Genomic DNA, 15,624 nt, shown 5'->3' on the forward strand with positions numbered 1-15,624 from the left:
CTACAGCGGAGCAAGATAGCTTACTCCTGCGAAATGCAAAGGGCTGACTTGTAGTACGCTACGGAGGGGATCCTAGGCATTTTTCCCCACCCATTTTAGTAACCTGAGCCTACCTGACCCGACCCGACTCGCAGTGTAATCAACGTTGTGGGGCAACACTTTGTGTGTGTGATATAGGGTTAGATTCATAATTCTGTCAGTTCATACTTCTGTTAATTCTTGTCAAGAATAAAATTTGACTCTAGTAATTGTCTTTTTTAATGTTTTGCTCTGCTATGGGATCTTTGCTTATAGTGGCCTTGACAAACATAAGGGTTAGCACTACACTTGGCGTGTACACCTTGGCGTGTACACCTTGGCTTGATCTTTGATTCCACCCTCTCCCTTGAGCCTCACATCCGCCATGTCATTAAAACCTCCTTCTTTCATCTCCGCAACATCGCCAAACTCAGACCCTCTCTCACATCTCCCGCTGCTGAAAGACTCATCCATGCCTTCATCTCCTCCCGACTGGACTATTGCAACTCACTTCTCCTTGGCATCAGCTCCACCTACATCAACCAACTCCAACTGGTCCAGAACGCAGCCGCCCGACTCATCACCCACACCAAATCCTGGTATCACATCACTCCAGTCCTCAAACAACTTCACTGGCTTCCCATCTCCCACCGGATCACCTACAAAATCCTGGTCCTCACCTACAAAGCCCTCCACCATCTGCCCCCCCCATATTTCACTGACCTCCTCTCCCCCTACCAACCCTCACGGTCCCTCAGATCCACATCAGCCGGCCTCCTCTCCATCCACAAGTCCAACCTCTGCAGTTTTGGGGACAGAGCCTTCTCCAGGGCAGCTCCCAAGCTCTGGAACTCCCTCCCCAAACTGATCCGCAATTCCGTGTCCCTCACCATCTTCCAGTCCCGCCTCAAGACCCATCTCTTCACCTCTGCCTATCCTTAGCCCCACGTCCCCTCCCTTTTCATCTGTGCATTAATTGCCTCATATTGTGTTTTGTATTGAATTCTGTCTTTACTTTGTGTACTAGTCATGTCTCTACTATTTATTTCATTCCCCTTACATGTTTTTCTTCTACCTGATAAATTTTTGTAAGGTGTCCTTGAGACTCTTGAAAGGCGCCCATAAATAAAATGTATTATTATTATTATTATTATTATTATTATTATTATTATTATTACACGCTACGAATCCCAGTTGTGGAGACATTGGTATCGTTGTCTCGTTGTAGGACATTGATCATCTTTTAATTCTGGATTTTTAACTTAAGTATCGTGGGTTTTTGTTAAATATAAATTATGATGTTTTTATGTGATATACCATGATTTTATATATATTTATGATATTTGATATGCAATGCATTTTTAATGTAATGTTGCCCCTTGTCTGGACCTTGAGTCTGTAATAAAGTAATTTATTTATTTGCTATAAGATCTTTGGTCTGCAGATGTGGGCGGGGCTGGTTCCGACGTCATACTCACCAATCAGCTGGGCGGGGGAGGCGGGCCGACTGAATTAGGACGTAATCACGCAACGGCACGCCGGGCGGTTACGTCATCGTCATCGCGCAACAGCACGCCTGGCGTTGACGTCATCGCGCAAAGCCAGGCGCTGGGCGTCCGCCGTCAATAGGATCTTTGGACAGGACGCTGCGTATTGCGTCAAGACGCTGCGTATGGCGTCAAGACGCTCCATGTTGCGTCAAGATGCTGCGTATGACGTGAAGATGCTGCGTATGGCGTCAAGACGCTGCGTATGGCGTCATGACCAAAGATCTTGGAGCAGAGCCATAAGATCTTTGGTCAAGACGCTGCGTATGACGTCAAGACGCTGTGTATCAAAGATCCTATAGCTCCCAGTCTATATATCTATAACTTTTTTTAATACTGAAGATATGAAAGTGAATTAGGTGACAAATTAAACTTATTTTTCAATCAATCAATCAATCAATCAATCAAGCACTTTATTCATCCCAGAGGGACAATTTAAAAGGGCGTATTATAGTAGCTTTTTTGAAAAAAAAGAAAGAGACACAATCAACGAAGAGACAAACATTCAAAGCTACTCTCGTCACCTCCCGGTCGACCACACGAGCAGTGACCCGGCCAGGATTGGGTTGTCAGCAGCGATACAATAATAAAGAACACACAAAATGTAACACAAACATCCACCACAGCATTCATCACTGTGGTGGAAGGCACAAAAATCTGGCCAGACCTCCTCCATTTCCCCCCTGTGGACAGGACCAGAGTCCAGAGTCCAGTCCAGGATCGGCTCTTCCTCACCGGAGACCGCGGCTTTAGATTGTTGTAGGCCGCAGGCCGACGGTCAAGATTTAAAGTGCCCGCCGCAGCCAGAAGCACCGTAGACTGCAGGGCCAGCGGTCGAAGCTCCCCTCCAGGGGTGATGGTAAGTCCATGCCGGCCCCGCGGTAGAAGTTGGCCGCGGGCCGGCAGTGATGGCTTCTTCCTCCCCCGGGTCCCCCACGAGGGATCCCGGGCTGTAGACGCCGCACCAGCTGGAGCTCTGCAGACCGCGGCTTCAGGCTGCGACTTCAGGCTGCCGGCTGCCCCGGGCCAGCGAAACGGAGCGCTCCCCTCCAGCGAGCCCCAGCGAGGGCTCACCCGCTCCACGTCGAGAGTCCACGCTGCGCCCGCCGCTGAAGCCCCGGGCACGTCTCCGGGAAAGGCCGCGCCGATCCTTGATGTTAGGCCACGGGGGAGGCGACCTGGAAAAAGTCGCCTCTCCATGGAGGAGGCGGCCAAAGCGGTTTCCCCCTTACCCCCCCACACCACCCCCCACACATGACACACAAAAAACATTAAATACACACTTTAAAAACATATTAAAAAAAAAAAAAAAGTTGAAAAAACTGACGCACTGCTGACATGGCTGCTGCCAGAACAGCGCCATATAACCATTTAATAACCATATAACAATTACAGCACGGAAACAGGCCATCTCGACCCTTCTAGTCCGTGCCGAACACATAATCTCCCCTAGTCCAATATACCTGCGCTCAGACCATAACCCTCCATTCCCTTTCCCATCCATATAACTATCCAATTTTTTTTTAAATGATAAAAACGAACCTGCCTCCACCACCTTCACTGGAAGCTCATTCCACACAGCCACCACTCTCTGAGTAAAGAAGTTCCCCCTCATGTTACCCCTAAACTTCAGTCCCTTAATTCTCAAGTCATGTCCCTTGTTTGAATCTTCCCGACTCTCAGTGGGAAAAGCTTTTCCACGTCAACTCTGTCTATCCCTCTCATCATTTTAAAAACCTCTATCAAGTCCCCCCTTAACCTTCTGCGCTCCAAAGAATAAAGCCCTAACTTGTTCAACCTTTCTCTGTAACTTAGTTGCTGAAACCCAGGCAACATTCTAGTAAATCTCCTCTGTACTCTCTCTATTTTGTTGACATCCTTCCTATAATTAGGCGACCAAAATTGTACACCATACTCCAGAATTGGCCTCACCAATGCCTTGTACAATTTTAACATTACATCCCAACTTCTATACTCAATGCTCTGATTTATAAAGGCCAGCACACCAAAAGCTTTCTTTACCACCCTATCTACATGAGATTCCACTTTCAGGGAACTGTGCACAGTTATTCTCAGATCCCTCTGTTCACCTACATTCTTCAATTCCCTACCATTTACCATGTACGTTCTATTTTGATTTGTCCTGCCAAGATGTAGCACCTCACACTTATCAGCATTAAACTCCATCTGCCATCTTTCAGCCCACTCTTCCAACTGGCATAAATCTCTCTGTAGACTTTGAAACTGTACTTCATTACCCGCAACCCCACCTATCTTAGTATCATCCGCCCCCCGAGTATCTATTATTTTTATGCTTTATCTGATGGGATAAATTGCAGACATGATTTTTAAAATCTCAACATTTTGTAACATTGCTAGATGCACATTGAATTCTTCCAATTTTGGAAGAACAGAGGGAGAAGAGGAGGGAAGAGACCGCAGCCCTAAGATTTTTGCCTCCACCACAGTGAGGAGGTGCTTGGAGGATACACTGTGGTGGATGTTAATTTGTGTTTATTGTTGTTTATTATTGTATGATTGTATGTATGACTGCAGGCACGAAATTTCGTTCAGATATTTCGTTGAATAATAATAGTAATAATAATCTTATTTACATAGCACATTTTTAGTCAACTTGCATTGACCCCAAAGTGCTTCACATAATTACATTACATTTACACACAGGCAAAGGTGGGCGAAGTGTCTTGCCCCAAGGACACAACGACAGTATGCACTACAAGCGGGATTTGAACCGGCTACTTTCCGGTCGCCAGCCGAACTGTGCCATCTGTCGTGAATGACAATAAAGGTATTCTATTCTATTCTATTGTTAGCCCTGGCTGTCTCCTCCCCTTCCTACCTCTCCCTCAGCCCTCTGGCTGTCTCCTCCTCCCTTTTCCTCTATTCTCCCTGCACCCCACCAGTCTGAAGCAAAGATCTTAGAGCGGATCTCTGCTCTAAGATATTTGGTCTGAAGAAGGGTTTCGGCCTGAAACATTGCCTATTTCCTTCGCTCCATAGATGCTGCTGCACCCGCTGAGTTTCTCCAGCATTTTTGTGCAACTTCGATTTTCCAGCATCTGCAGTTCCTTCTTAAACAAGTTTTCAAGAAAGAACTGCAGATGCTGGAAGATCGAAGGTACAGAAAAATGCTGGGGAAACTCAAACTCAGATGGGGGGGTGGGGGAGAATTTAGGAAAAAGGGAGGAGGAGGAGCCCGAGGGCGGGGGGATGGGAGGAGACAGCAAGGGCTAGCAAAATTACATTCATTGCCCGGGACGGCAGGGAGCGCAGTGGACACTCGCGGTACTGCAGGGGTTCTGCAACTACACGTGGAGTGAAAACATTTTAAACCAGAAAGCAAAGAAAGTGCGGGAGATAATTAAATGGCTGCGAAACGCCCGGCCGGGAGTTGGACCGAGGAGGTAGTTTGTCCCATCTGCAAAGATTTCTTCACCGATCCGGTGGCGCTGGACTGCGGACACAACTTCTGCCGCTCCTGCATCACACAGAGTTGGGACAGGGAGGGGAGAAACTCCTGCCCGGAATGTAGAGAGGAATCTGCAAACCGCACCCTCAGGGTGAATCGGGCCTTGGTTAGACTGTCTGAGAAAGCTCGAACACTGAGCATGAATCTCAAAGCGAAGAAAAGCAAACTTCAGTGCGAGAAACATCAGGAAGAACTGAAACTGTTTTGTAAAACTGACAAGAAACTGATCTGTTTGATTTGTGCAACTGGGCAGCAGCACAGGTCTCACAGCTTAATGCTGATAGAAGAAGCAATTGAATTCTACAAGGTAAAACCAAATCACTTTTGATCACATCATTGTCTAATCTTTTCTTCATTGTCTGACATTTTTATTCTCTGATCTGAAACCCAACCCCAGGAACAGGTGAAATCTTCTTTCGAATCTCTCACAGAAAAGGAATCAGAGATCCAGAAAATGGAGCAGGAACAGAAAGAGAGCATTTCTGGAGTTCAGGTGAGGCTTTGTGCTATCGATGTAATGTTTTTGTGTAGATTTCAACCCTGTGATGTGTGCAATAATTTACACCTCTATAAAGCTCAGTAGTCGAGAGCCAGAACTGTTGGCAGAGGTTGAGCAGCCAAGGACTTTACTCGAGTGATATAATATATTGATTCTCATCTTTCATCTGGCAGGAAGAGTCACACAACCTTCAGTCACAGATCACATCCCAGTTTGCTGAACTGCACCAGATTCTCACTGTGAAAGAGCAGCGTTTACTCAGTGATGTCCGGGAAGAAGAGGAGAAGATTGTAAAATCAATGGAGAAAAATCTTCAAGGGATACAAGAGAATTTAAAATCAATTCAGGAGGAACTCTCAAAGCTACAGGAACAGACAAACCACAAGAACGGCCTGATATTTCTGAAGGTGAGGGGTTGCACTACAGTTTGGTGAAGTGAAAGAGTACAGTCACAAAATGGTGGGTTAAATTTCTGAAATAAATGCTGCATTTACCAGTATTTCAGTACTGGGTCAATGTTCCGTCTGTTCCATCTACTCACCACATGTGACAATAATGCCCCAAATCCCAGGAATCCTCTTGTATTTATCCCACCAACTTAAATTTATCTGCAATAACCAGGCCGCCCTGTGAGTTCCAGTTTCTGTTTACTGCATTTCTTGTGGAATTTGTTAAAGTCCATCATACATTTCAGGTTTTATTTTTCTCCTCCCCACAAGTAGTGATAATATTTCCAATCCCCATCCATTATATCCGCCGCTGACCTTCAAATGTTTCATCCCATTATCTCTGACATCTTCTCCAGACTTACTCGTAAGTTGCGTACTCGCAGTTATTTTCAACGACATTCCTACTGCTTTCCCCCGTGTTCGATGTCTCTACGACAATATCCAAGTTCTGTCTGTGTGACAGCGGCAAAGAGTTGGGAAATGGGAATTAGCAGAGGGTATTTTTGGCAGCAATTTGGTGAAATACCCGCCGTCGGGATCATGACGATCCATCTCAGTCTATTGAGATTTGTGTTTTATTTATTTCAGGAGGAAGCTGGTCGCAAGAGCAGGTAGGACATGCTTTTGACTGAAACAATGTATGTTTTTATAGTACAGCTCAAAAAAACATCTAATGCCCAGTTTCTAACCAGCTGTTAAATATTTGCAGGGTTAGTGATGAAACCAAACCAATGTTGGTGGTATATGGGGCTTTTCCCATTGAAAAGTATGATTGCAACTTACACTACAAAATAGAATTGAGCGAAGCATCTGATATCAAACAAGGTAAAACTAATACCTTTTCCATTGTTCTTTTTTAAAACATCTTTATGCAATACTTATATGTGAAGATTAATGGTATTAATGGACTCTGGGGAAGTATCACAGAAACAGAGAGTGAAGTTTGTTTGCACTTGAACAAATCCTGGAGAATAGGTTTGCTGTGCTGGGTGAAATTGCGTAGACTAGGCCTGCGTACTTGAGAGTTCAGGTGTATTAGAGGAGATCTCAGTGAAACACACATAGTACTTACAGGGCCCAGTGGGCTGGATGCAGGGAGGATGTTTCCCCTGTCTGAGGGGGCCTGGAGCCAGCGGAAACCCTCTCAGAATGTGAGCTGCACCATTTAGGACAGAGACAAGGAGACATTACTGCATGCTGAGACTAGGCAACCTTTAGAATTCACTGCACCGGTGGCTGTGCATAATCAGTCATTTAATGCTCTTGGAGCCAGAGAGCCATGGTTGTACATTACAGAATCAGGCCCTTCAGCCCATCACGTCCATGTCCACCTTTTTTCCTAGCCACACAAATCCTATTTGCCCACATTAGAGCCGTATTATTCTACACCTCATTTGCTAAATCGCAATGTCTCTTAGATGTACTGGTTACATCTGATTCCATCACATCCTCTGGCAAAATATTCCAGGTATTAACTTTTTGTGCGTCCTCCAGTATTGATATCCCTGCATGACAATAAGGTTTCGATGATCTAGCCTATATCCTGCTGCAGACTTTGACAGACTTTCTTGCTATTCACAACATTACCCGTTCTCCACAATCTTAGTAGTCACACCTCCTACATTCACATCCAAGCCATGAAAACATAAAATAAACAGCAATGGTTGCTGCACCGATCTCTGCTGCACTCCAGCAGTCACAGACCCTCCAGGCAGAAAAATCATCCTTCAACCTCCACCTTCTACTTCCAACCACTAAACCAATTGTGGGTCCATTTTACCAACTTGTCTTTGATCCCACCTGCCTTCGCTTTCTGGACCAGCCTTGCATGCAAAACATTGTCAAGTCCCTCAGTGAAGTTCATATATTGCTTCACAATGAGATTATAGTGTTCTTGGTTGTACAGACGCATCAAACCACCCTCCACTAAAGAAAGCAAGTAAATAGCAGTAGATTGCCTCACCTGTCCAGTCCCCTCCCGTTCAGTATGATCACGGCAACTCCACCACACATCTGTCTTCACTAAGGAGGACACAAACAATCTCCCTGATATAGTAGTGGCCATAGGATCTGGGGTGACAGAGGAACTGAAGGAAATCCACATTAGGCAGGAAATGGTGTTGGATAGACAGATGGGACTGAAGGCTGATAAATCCCCAGGGCCTGATGGTCTGAATCCCAGGGTACTTAAGGACGTGACTCTAGAAATCGTGGATGCATTGTGGGCCGGATGGATGCTTGGGCAGGTATCCAACTGTTGCAACGATTTTAAAAGCCAAGCCAAGGCAAACAATTGGCTGCAGACACCCGACAACCAAAATTCATTTTGTGAACACAAACCTGTCAAAAAGGCGAGGCAATTGGTCTGCAGACAACCGACAACCAAAATTCATCTTGTGAACACAAACGTGTCTAAAAGGCGAGGCAAACAATTGGGCTGCAGACACCCGACAACCAAAATTCATTTTGTGAACGCAACCTTGTTAAAAAGGCGAGGCAAACAATTGGGCTGCAGACACCCGATAACCAAAATTCATTTTGTTAACACAAACCTGTTAACGCAAACTTGTTAAAAAGGCTGCTGCCACTTTATAGCCTCATCGAGGGGACTCACCGTGGAGTAGAATTGCGTTCAGTATTATTCGTAGCTCAGAGAGCCGTGACCTTCTTGCTTCTTGGTCTGGCAGAGACTGAGTGAGGCGCGACATTTCCTGGTTTTATAGTCCCTCCCCCTGCCGCCAGCGGGGGCAGCAGAGAGAATGGGGAATTTTATAAAAACATTAATATCTCTCTCATTTTTCATTGACGGAAAAAATCCTCCACACTCATATGGCGGAGGGGGGCTCTGAGCGAGGTGGCCAAAAATGACGGCCGTAGGTGGCGGCGTTCTCTCGGAAATCACAGCACAGTCGGGTTGGTTGTCAGTTGTCTGCAGCTCTATTTGCCTCGCCTTTTTAACAAGTTTGTGTTCACAAAATGAATTTTGGTTGTCGGGTGTCTGCAGCCCAATTGTTTGCCTTGGCTTGGCTTTTAAATTCGTTGCAACAGTTGGATGCCTGCTCAAGCATCCATACGGCTTACAATGTCTATACTAGCCCTCTGGAAACCAGTACCTTCAGCCCGCAACATCCATATACTAGCGCAACAGACAGCACCCCCACTGGTGAACAGTATTGGAATTGGTGGAGAGGTGGAATATTGCGTTGGTGACCAGCCCTCCCGTGTGATGCTGGGACCCAACGGGTCCCACTTAGTCTAGTATATATTGTAAATAGCTGGGGTCCCAGCACTGAGCCTTGCGATACCCCACTAGTCACTGCCTGCCATTGTGAAAAGGACCCGTTTACTTTTTGCTTCCTGTCTGCCAGCCAGTTCTCTATCCACATCAATACTGAACCCCCAATACCGTTTGCTTTAAGTTTGTATACTAATCTCTTATGTGGGACCTTGACGAAAGCCTTCTGAAAGTCCAGATATAACACATCCACTGGTTCTCCCTTATCCACTCTACTAGTCATATCCTCGAAAAATTGTACAAGATTCGTCAGACATGATTTACCTTTCATAAATCCATGCTGACTTTGTCCAATGATATCACCACTTTCCAAATGTGCTGCTATCCCATCTTTAATAACTGATTCTAGCAGTTTCCCCACTGCCGACGTTAGACTAACTGGTCTGTAATTCCCGTTTTCTCTCTCCTTCCCTTTTTAAAAAGTGGGGTTACATTAGCTACCCTCCAATCCTCAGGAACTACTCCAAAATCTAAAGAGTTTTGAAAAATTAATAATGCATCCACTATTTCTGGGGCTACTTCCTTAAGTACTCTGGGATGCAGCCTATCTGGCCCTGGGGATTTGTCAGCATATAATCCATTCAATTTACCTAACATCACTCCCGGCTAACCTGGATTTCACTCAATTCCTCCACCTCATTTAAGATCATTTGATCTCAGTGAAACACATAGTAATTACAGGGCTCAGTGGGCTGGATGCAGGGAGGATGTTTCCCCTGTCTGAGGGGGCCTGGAGCCAGCGGAAACCCTCTCAGAATGTGAGCTGCACCATTTGGGGGGCAGTGTTAGCTGTGAGGAGGATGCTAGGAGACTGCAAGGTGACTTGGATAGGCTGGGTGAGTGGGCAAATGTTTGGCAGATGCAGTATAATGTGGATAAATGTGAGGTTATCCATTTTGGTGGCAAAAACGGGAAAGCAGACTATTATCTAAATGGTGGCTGATTGGGAAAGGGGGAGATGCAGCGAGACCTGGGTGTCGTGGTACACCAGTCATTGAAGGTAGGCATGCAGGTGCAGCAGGCAGTAAAGAAAGCGTTGGCTTAAAGTATGTTGGCTTTCATAGCAAGAGGATTTGAGTATAGGAGCAGGGAGGTTCTACTGCAGTTGTACAGGGTCTTGGTGAGACCAAACCTGGAGTATTGCGTACAGTTTTGGTCTCCAAATCTGAGGAAGGACATTATTGCCATAGAGGGAGTGCAGAGAAGGTTCACCAGACTGATTCCTGGGATATCAGGAGTGTCTTATGAAGAAAGACTGGATAGACTTGGTTTATACTCTCTAGAATTTAGGAGATTGAGAGGGGATCTTATAGAAACTTACAAAATTCTTAAGGGGTTGGACAGGCTAGATGCAGGAAGATTGTTCCCGATGTTGGGGAAGTCCAGGACAAGGGGTCACAGCTTAAGGATAAGGGGGAAATCCTTTAAAACCGAGATGAGGAGAACTTTTTTCACACAGAGAGTGGTGAAACTCTGGAACTCTCTGCCACAGAGGGTAGTTGAGGCCAGTTCATTGGCTATGTTTAAGAGGGAGTTAGATGTGGCCCTTGTGGCCAAGGGGATCAGAGGGTATGGAGAGAAGGCAGGTACGGGATACTGAGTTGGATGATCAGCCATGATCATATTGAATGGCGGTGCAGCCTCGAAGGGCCGAATGGCCTACTCCTGCACCTAATTTCTATGTTTCTATGTTTCTATTTAGGACAGAGACAAGGAGACATTACTGCATGCTGAGACTAGGCAACCTTTAGAATTCACTGCACACCCGGTGGCTGTGGATAATCAGTCATTCAGTGCTCTTGGAGCCAGAGAGCCGTGGTTGTACATTACAGAATGAGGCCCTTCAGCCCATCACGTCCATGTCCACCTTTTTTCCTAGCCTCACAAATCCCATTTGCCCACATTGGAGCCGTATTATTCTACACCTCATTTGCTAAATCGCAATGTCTCTTAGATGTACTGGTTACATCTGATTCCACCACATCCTCTGGCAAAATATTCCAGGTATTAACTTTTTGTGTGAAGAAAACTGCGTCCTCCAGTATTGATCTCCCTGCATGACAATAAGGTTTCGATGATCTAGCCTATATCCCGCTGCAGACTTTGACAGACTTTCTTGCTATCCACAACATTACCCGTTCTCCACAATCTTAGTAGTCACACCTCCTACATTCACATCCAAGCCATGAAAACATAAAATAAACAGCAATGGTTGCTGCACCGATCTCTGCTGCACTCCAGCAGTCACAGACCCTCCAGGCAGAAAAATCATCCTTCAACCTCCACCTTCAACCTCCACCTTCTACTTCCAACCACTAAACCAATTGTGGGTCCATTTTACCAACTTGTCTTTGATCCCACCTGCCTTCGCTTTCTGGACCAGCCTTGCATGCAAAACATTGTCAAGCCCCTCAGTGAAGTTCATATATTGCTTCACATCTATCCATCTATCCATCTATCTATCTATATCTATCTATCTATCTCTCTGATCTTGACCGCTTTTGGCCGACTGTGCTGCGATTTCCGAGAGAACGCCGCCACCTATGGCCGTCACTTTTGGCCACCTCGCTCAGAGCCCTCTTCCGCCGTATGATTGCGGAGGATTTTTTCCGTCGATGAAAAATGGAAGAGATAATGTTTTTACAAAATTCCCCATTCTCTCTACTGCCCCAGCTGGCGGCAGGGGGAGGGACTATAAAACTAGGAAGTGTCGTGCCTCACTGAGTCTCTGCCAGACCAGGAAGCGAGAAGGTCACGGCTCTCTGAGCTGCGAATAACACTGAACGCACATCTACTCCACGGTGAGTCCCCTGTAAAGTGGCTGCAACCCTTTTTTAACAAGTTTGTGTTCACAAAATGAATTTTGGTTGTCGGGTGTCTACAGCCCATTTGTTGGCTTGGCTTTTAAATTCGTTGCAACAGTTGGATGCCTGCCCAAGCATCCATACAGCCTACAATGTCTATACTAGCCCTCTGGAAACCAGTACCTTCAGCCCGCAACACCCAGACTAGCGCTATAGACAACCCCCCCCCCCCCCCCACTAGCGAGCAGTATTGGAAATAGGTGGAGAGGTGGAATATTGCGTTGGTGACCAGCCCTCCCGTGTGATGCTGGGACCCAACGGGTCCCACATAGTCTAGTCTCTGGAGAAATACTCCAGGAAAGATATCTGGTGTCCACCCGATGTGGTTGGGCTGAAACCCCGGGCAAGGTTCCAGTTGTCCGCCCGCCTGTGCCTGAGGCCAAGCGACTTCGCCCCCGGTCCCGGGGCCGCGCTGCCCGAGTCTCCCCCCGACCCCCGGGGACTCTCTGATTCTCTGCTTCTCCCCCCAGTCTCCGTCACTCTGGATGTGGAAACAGCGCATCCGCTGCTTGAGGTGTCTGAGGATCGGAAGAGGGTGAGATGTACCGGGACCGTGTGGAGTCTCCCTGACACCGGGAAGAGGTTTACAGTCAGTCCGTGTGTGCTGGGATCGGAGGGATTCACATCGGGGAGTCATTACTGGGAGGTGGAGGTGGCGGGGAGTGAGTGGTGGAGTCTGGGAGTCGCCGCAGAGTCTGTGGAGAGGAAGGGACAGGTCACACTGATTCCGGAGACTGGAGTCTGGAGCATCAGGCGGCGGCAAGGCGGGTTTGATGCATTCACCTCTCCATCCCCTCTCCCCGCCCGTCCCATCCCCGGGACGGTGGGAGTTTATCTCAGTTACGAGTCCGGGACAGTTTCATTTTACGACGCGGACACCAAGTCCCATCTCCACACCTTCACTGGGAATATATTCACGGAGAAACTTTATCCTTTCTTCCGGACTGAGGATGACAACTGGCTGAGAATCTGCTCCGGTCCCGCTCCGGGTGTGTAAAAGGGTCGGGTCCTGGGACCGGCGTCAGGAGCGGGGCTCAGGGGCTGTGGGGCAGAAACCCGGTGGACAACAGGTCGGCGCTGAACGGCTCCCATTTAATCCCCAAATTCCGCGTCGTGAAACCCCAGTGAGCGCGGAAATAAAACCAGGGGGAATGTAAATGTGGGAAGAGTGAAATAAACAGCAACTGAAATCAGAGCTGTCTTTCGATCCGTTCATTTCAACGTGTTAACTGCGTCACTTCTTGGTTCCACCACTAGATGGCAGCAAAGCCACGTGGTGCGACCACAGACCAGCTGTAACTTTGAGAATTAACTTTGACAATTGCAGAAACAGCTGGAATCTAATTTAATAAGTGACGTTTGTGACCTGTTACCACATCTGCGGCCGAAACCCATTGCATGGCTTAAAATGTGGAATAAAAGCAGACATTGTCCCAAATACTCAGCAGGTCAGGCAGCATCTGCAAGGTGAAACAGACCTGACATTTCAGATCTAATACTGATACAATACAATACAATTTTATTTGTCATTTGAACCTCGTTGTTTCTGCAGTCATACATATAAAAAGATGACGAATGGTGTTTCCATTTGGATTTTCAGCATCTGTGTTTTGTTTTAGTTTTTCCAGTTGAATGGGTGATTGGAATGTGAGTCTGACCATAAACTGCCAACAAAAAACAGAAAACGTTGTGGGCATTCAGCAGGTTGGGCAGTATACAGTGTCTGGAAAGGGTTAATATTTCTGAGGTACTGTGGAGCTGCGGGTAGAGCCGCTGTCTCACAGGGCCAGAGACCAGGGTTCGATCCTGACCTTGGGTGCTGTCTGTTCGGAGTTTGCACGTTCTCCCCGTGACCACGTGGGTTTCCTCCAGGTGCACCTGGTTTCTCCCACGTACAAAAGACATGCGGGTTTGTTGGTTAATTGGCCTCTGTAAATTGCTCTTTGTGTGTAGGGAAAGTTGCGACATTTAGCACAGTGCCATCTGCTTATAATGTGCATTGGAAAAGTCGGCTGTGGCTCAGACTGAACCACGCCAAGACTATTGCAATGTCTATATTACTCAGTCTCTGTTACGAGTCCGGGACAGTTTCATTTTACGACGCGGACACCAAGTCCCATCTCCACACCTTCACTGGGAATAAATTCACGGAGAAACTTTATCCTTTCTTCCGGACTGAGGATGACAACTGGCTGAGAATCTGCTCCGGTTCGGCTCCGGGTGTGTAAAAGGGTCAGGTCCCGGGACCGGCGTCAGGAGCGGGGCTCAGGGGTTGTGGGGCAGAAACCCGGTGGACAACAGGTCGAAGCTGAACGGCTCCCATTTAATCCCCAAATTCCGCGTCGTGAAACCCCGGTGAGCTCGGAAATAAAACCAGGGGAATGTAAATGTGGGAAGAGTGAAATAAACAGGCAATTGGTTGCCTCGCCTTTTTGACAGGTTTGTGTTCACGAGATGAATTTTGGTTGTCGGGTGTCTGCAGCCCAATTGTTTGCCTCACATTTTATTTTTTTTTAATTTTATTTTTATTAGAAGTACAATAAGTTACAGTAATACACACCACATATATCTTATTACATTTGTTGTACCCCTTCATTTTTTTTAGCTTTAAGAAAGATAGAAATAAAAGAACTAAGGAAAGTGAGAAAGAGTCGTGATAGTGCGGTAAAGTGTTGGGAAAAGAGAGCCCATTAGAAAGAGAGTTAGAGAAGAAAGTTAAGAAATAGACCCTAGAAAAGAAAGAAAGAAAGAAAGAGAAACAATCGCTCTATTATTAAAAAAACTCTGCAAAAAGGGATCTACCAGCCATGTTTTTCATCCCCCGTTACCAGATCCTGGCACCATTTATTTTTTTTAATTACTATTGCACCTTATGCTTGTAGTAAGTCCATAAATGCAGACCACGTCTTTTGGAAGTGGTCTGCTTTGCCTGCGAGGAGGAGTCTCATATGTTCCAGGTATAATGTTTCGAACATGTTTGTAATCCACATTTTTATTGTTGGTATACGAGCGTTTTTCCAGAATTTGAGTATAAGCTTTTTTCCCGTTATTAGCCCGCAATTAAATAAATTATTTTGAAACACGTTTAGTTCAGGGCTACCTTTCATTATTCCAAAGATAATCCATTCTGCTTTTGGTATCAGTTTTATTTTAAATAATTTTGTGAAGATTTCAAATATTTAGTTCCAGAATTTTTGGATTTTTATACAAAAAGCAAAAGAGTGCGCTATGGTAGCTTCTTGAGACTGACATTTATCACAAATGGGTGAGACGTTAGGGAAAAGTTTATTTATTTTGGTTTTTTAATAGTATAGTCTATGTAATGTTTGAATTGCTTAGAGTGTGTCTTATGTTAATCGAGCATTTATGCACATATAGTAAGTGTTTATCCCAGCTCTCTTGAGATTTTTATAGCTAGTTCTTGTTCCCAGTCTCTTCTAATACCGTCAGTTGTAGGTTTTT

The 15,624-nt window shown here is 46.1% G+C and overlaps 1 protein-coding gene across 4 annotated transcripts in view; it reads left to right on the forward strand.

The window, feature by feature from the left end:
• Nucleotides 1-4,832: 4,832 nt before the first annotated feature.
• LOC129693490 (zinc-binding protein A33-like) overlaps nt 4,833-15,624 on the forward strand; it is a 43,372-nt gene continuing 32,580 nt past the window's right edge. For 2 of the 4 annotated variants that reach the window (XM_055630302.1, XM_055630301.1), the window contains exons 1-5: nt 4,835-5,362; nt 5,453-5,548; nt 5,728-5,961; nt 6,592-6,614; nt 6,713-6,828. In XM_055630302.1, coding sequence (XP_055486277.1) covers nt 4,952-5,362; nt 5,453-5,548; nt 5,728-5,961; nt 6,592-6,614; nt 6,713-6,828 — 880 coding nt within the window. In that variant the 5' untranslated portion in view covers nt 4,835-4,951. Of the gene's footprint in view, nt 5,363-5,452; nt 5,549-5,727; nt 5,962-6,591; nt 6,615-6,712; nt 6,829-12,632; nt 13,358-15,624 lie in introns of those variants that run through there. The other 2 variants (XM_055630299.1, XM_055630300.1) reach the window with 2 other exon arrangements.

The sequence above is a fragment of the Leucoraja erinacea genome, unplaced genomic scaffold (assembly GCF_028641065.1).
Source record: "Leucoraja erinacea ecotype New England unplaced genomic scaffold, Leri_hhj_1 Leri_312S, whole genome shotgun sequence".
NCBI classification, from domain to species: Eukaryota; Metazoa; Chordata; class Chondrichthyes; order Rajiformes; family Rajidae; genus Leucoraja; species Leucoraja erinaceus.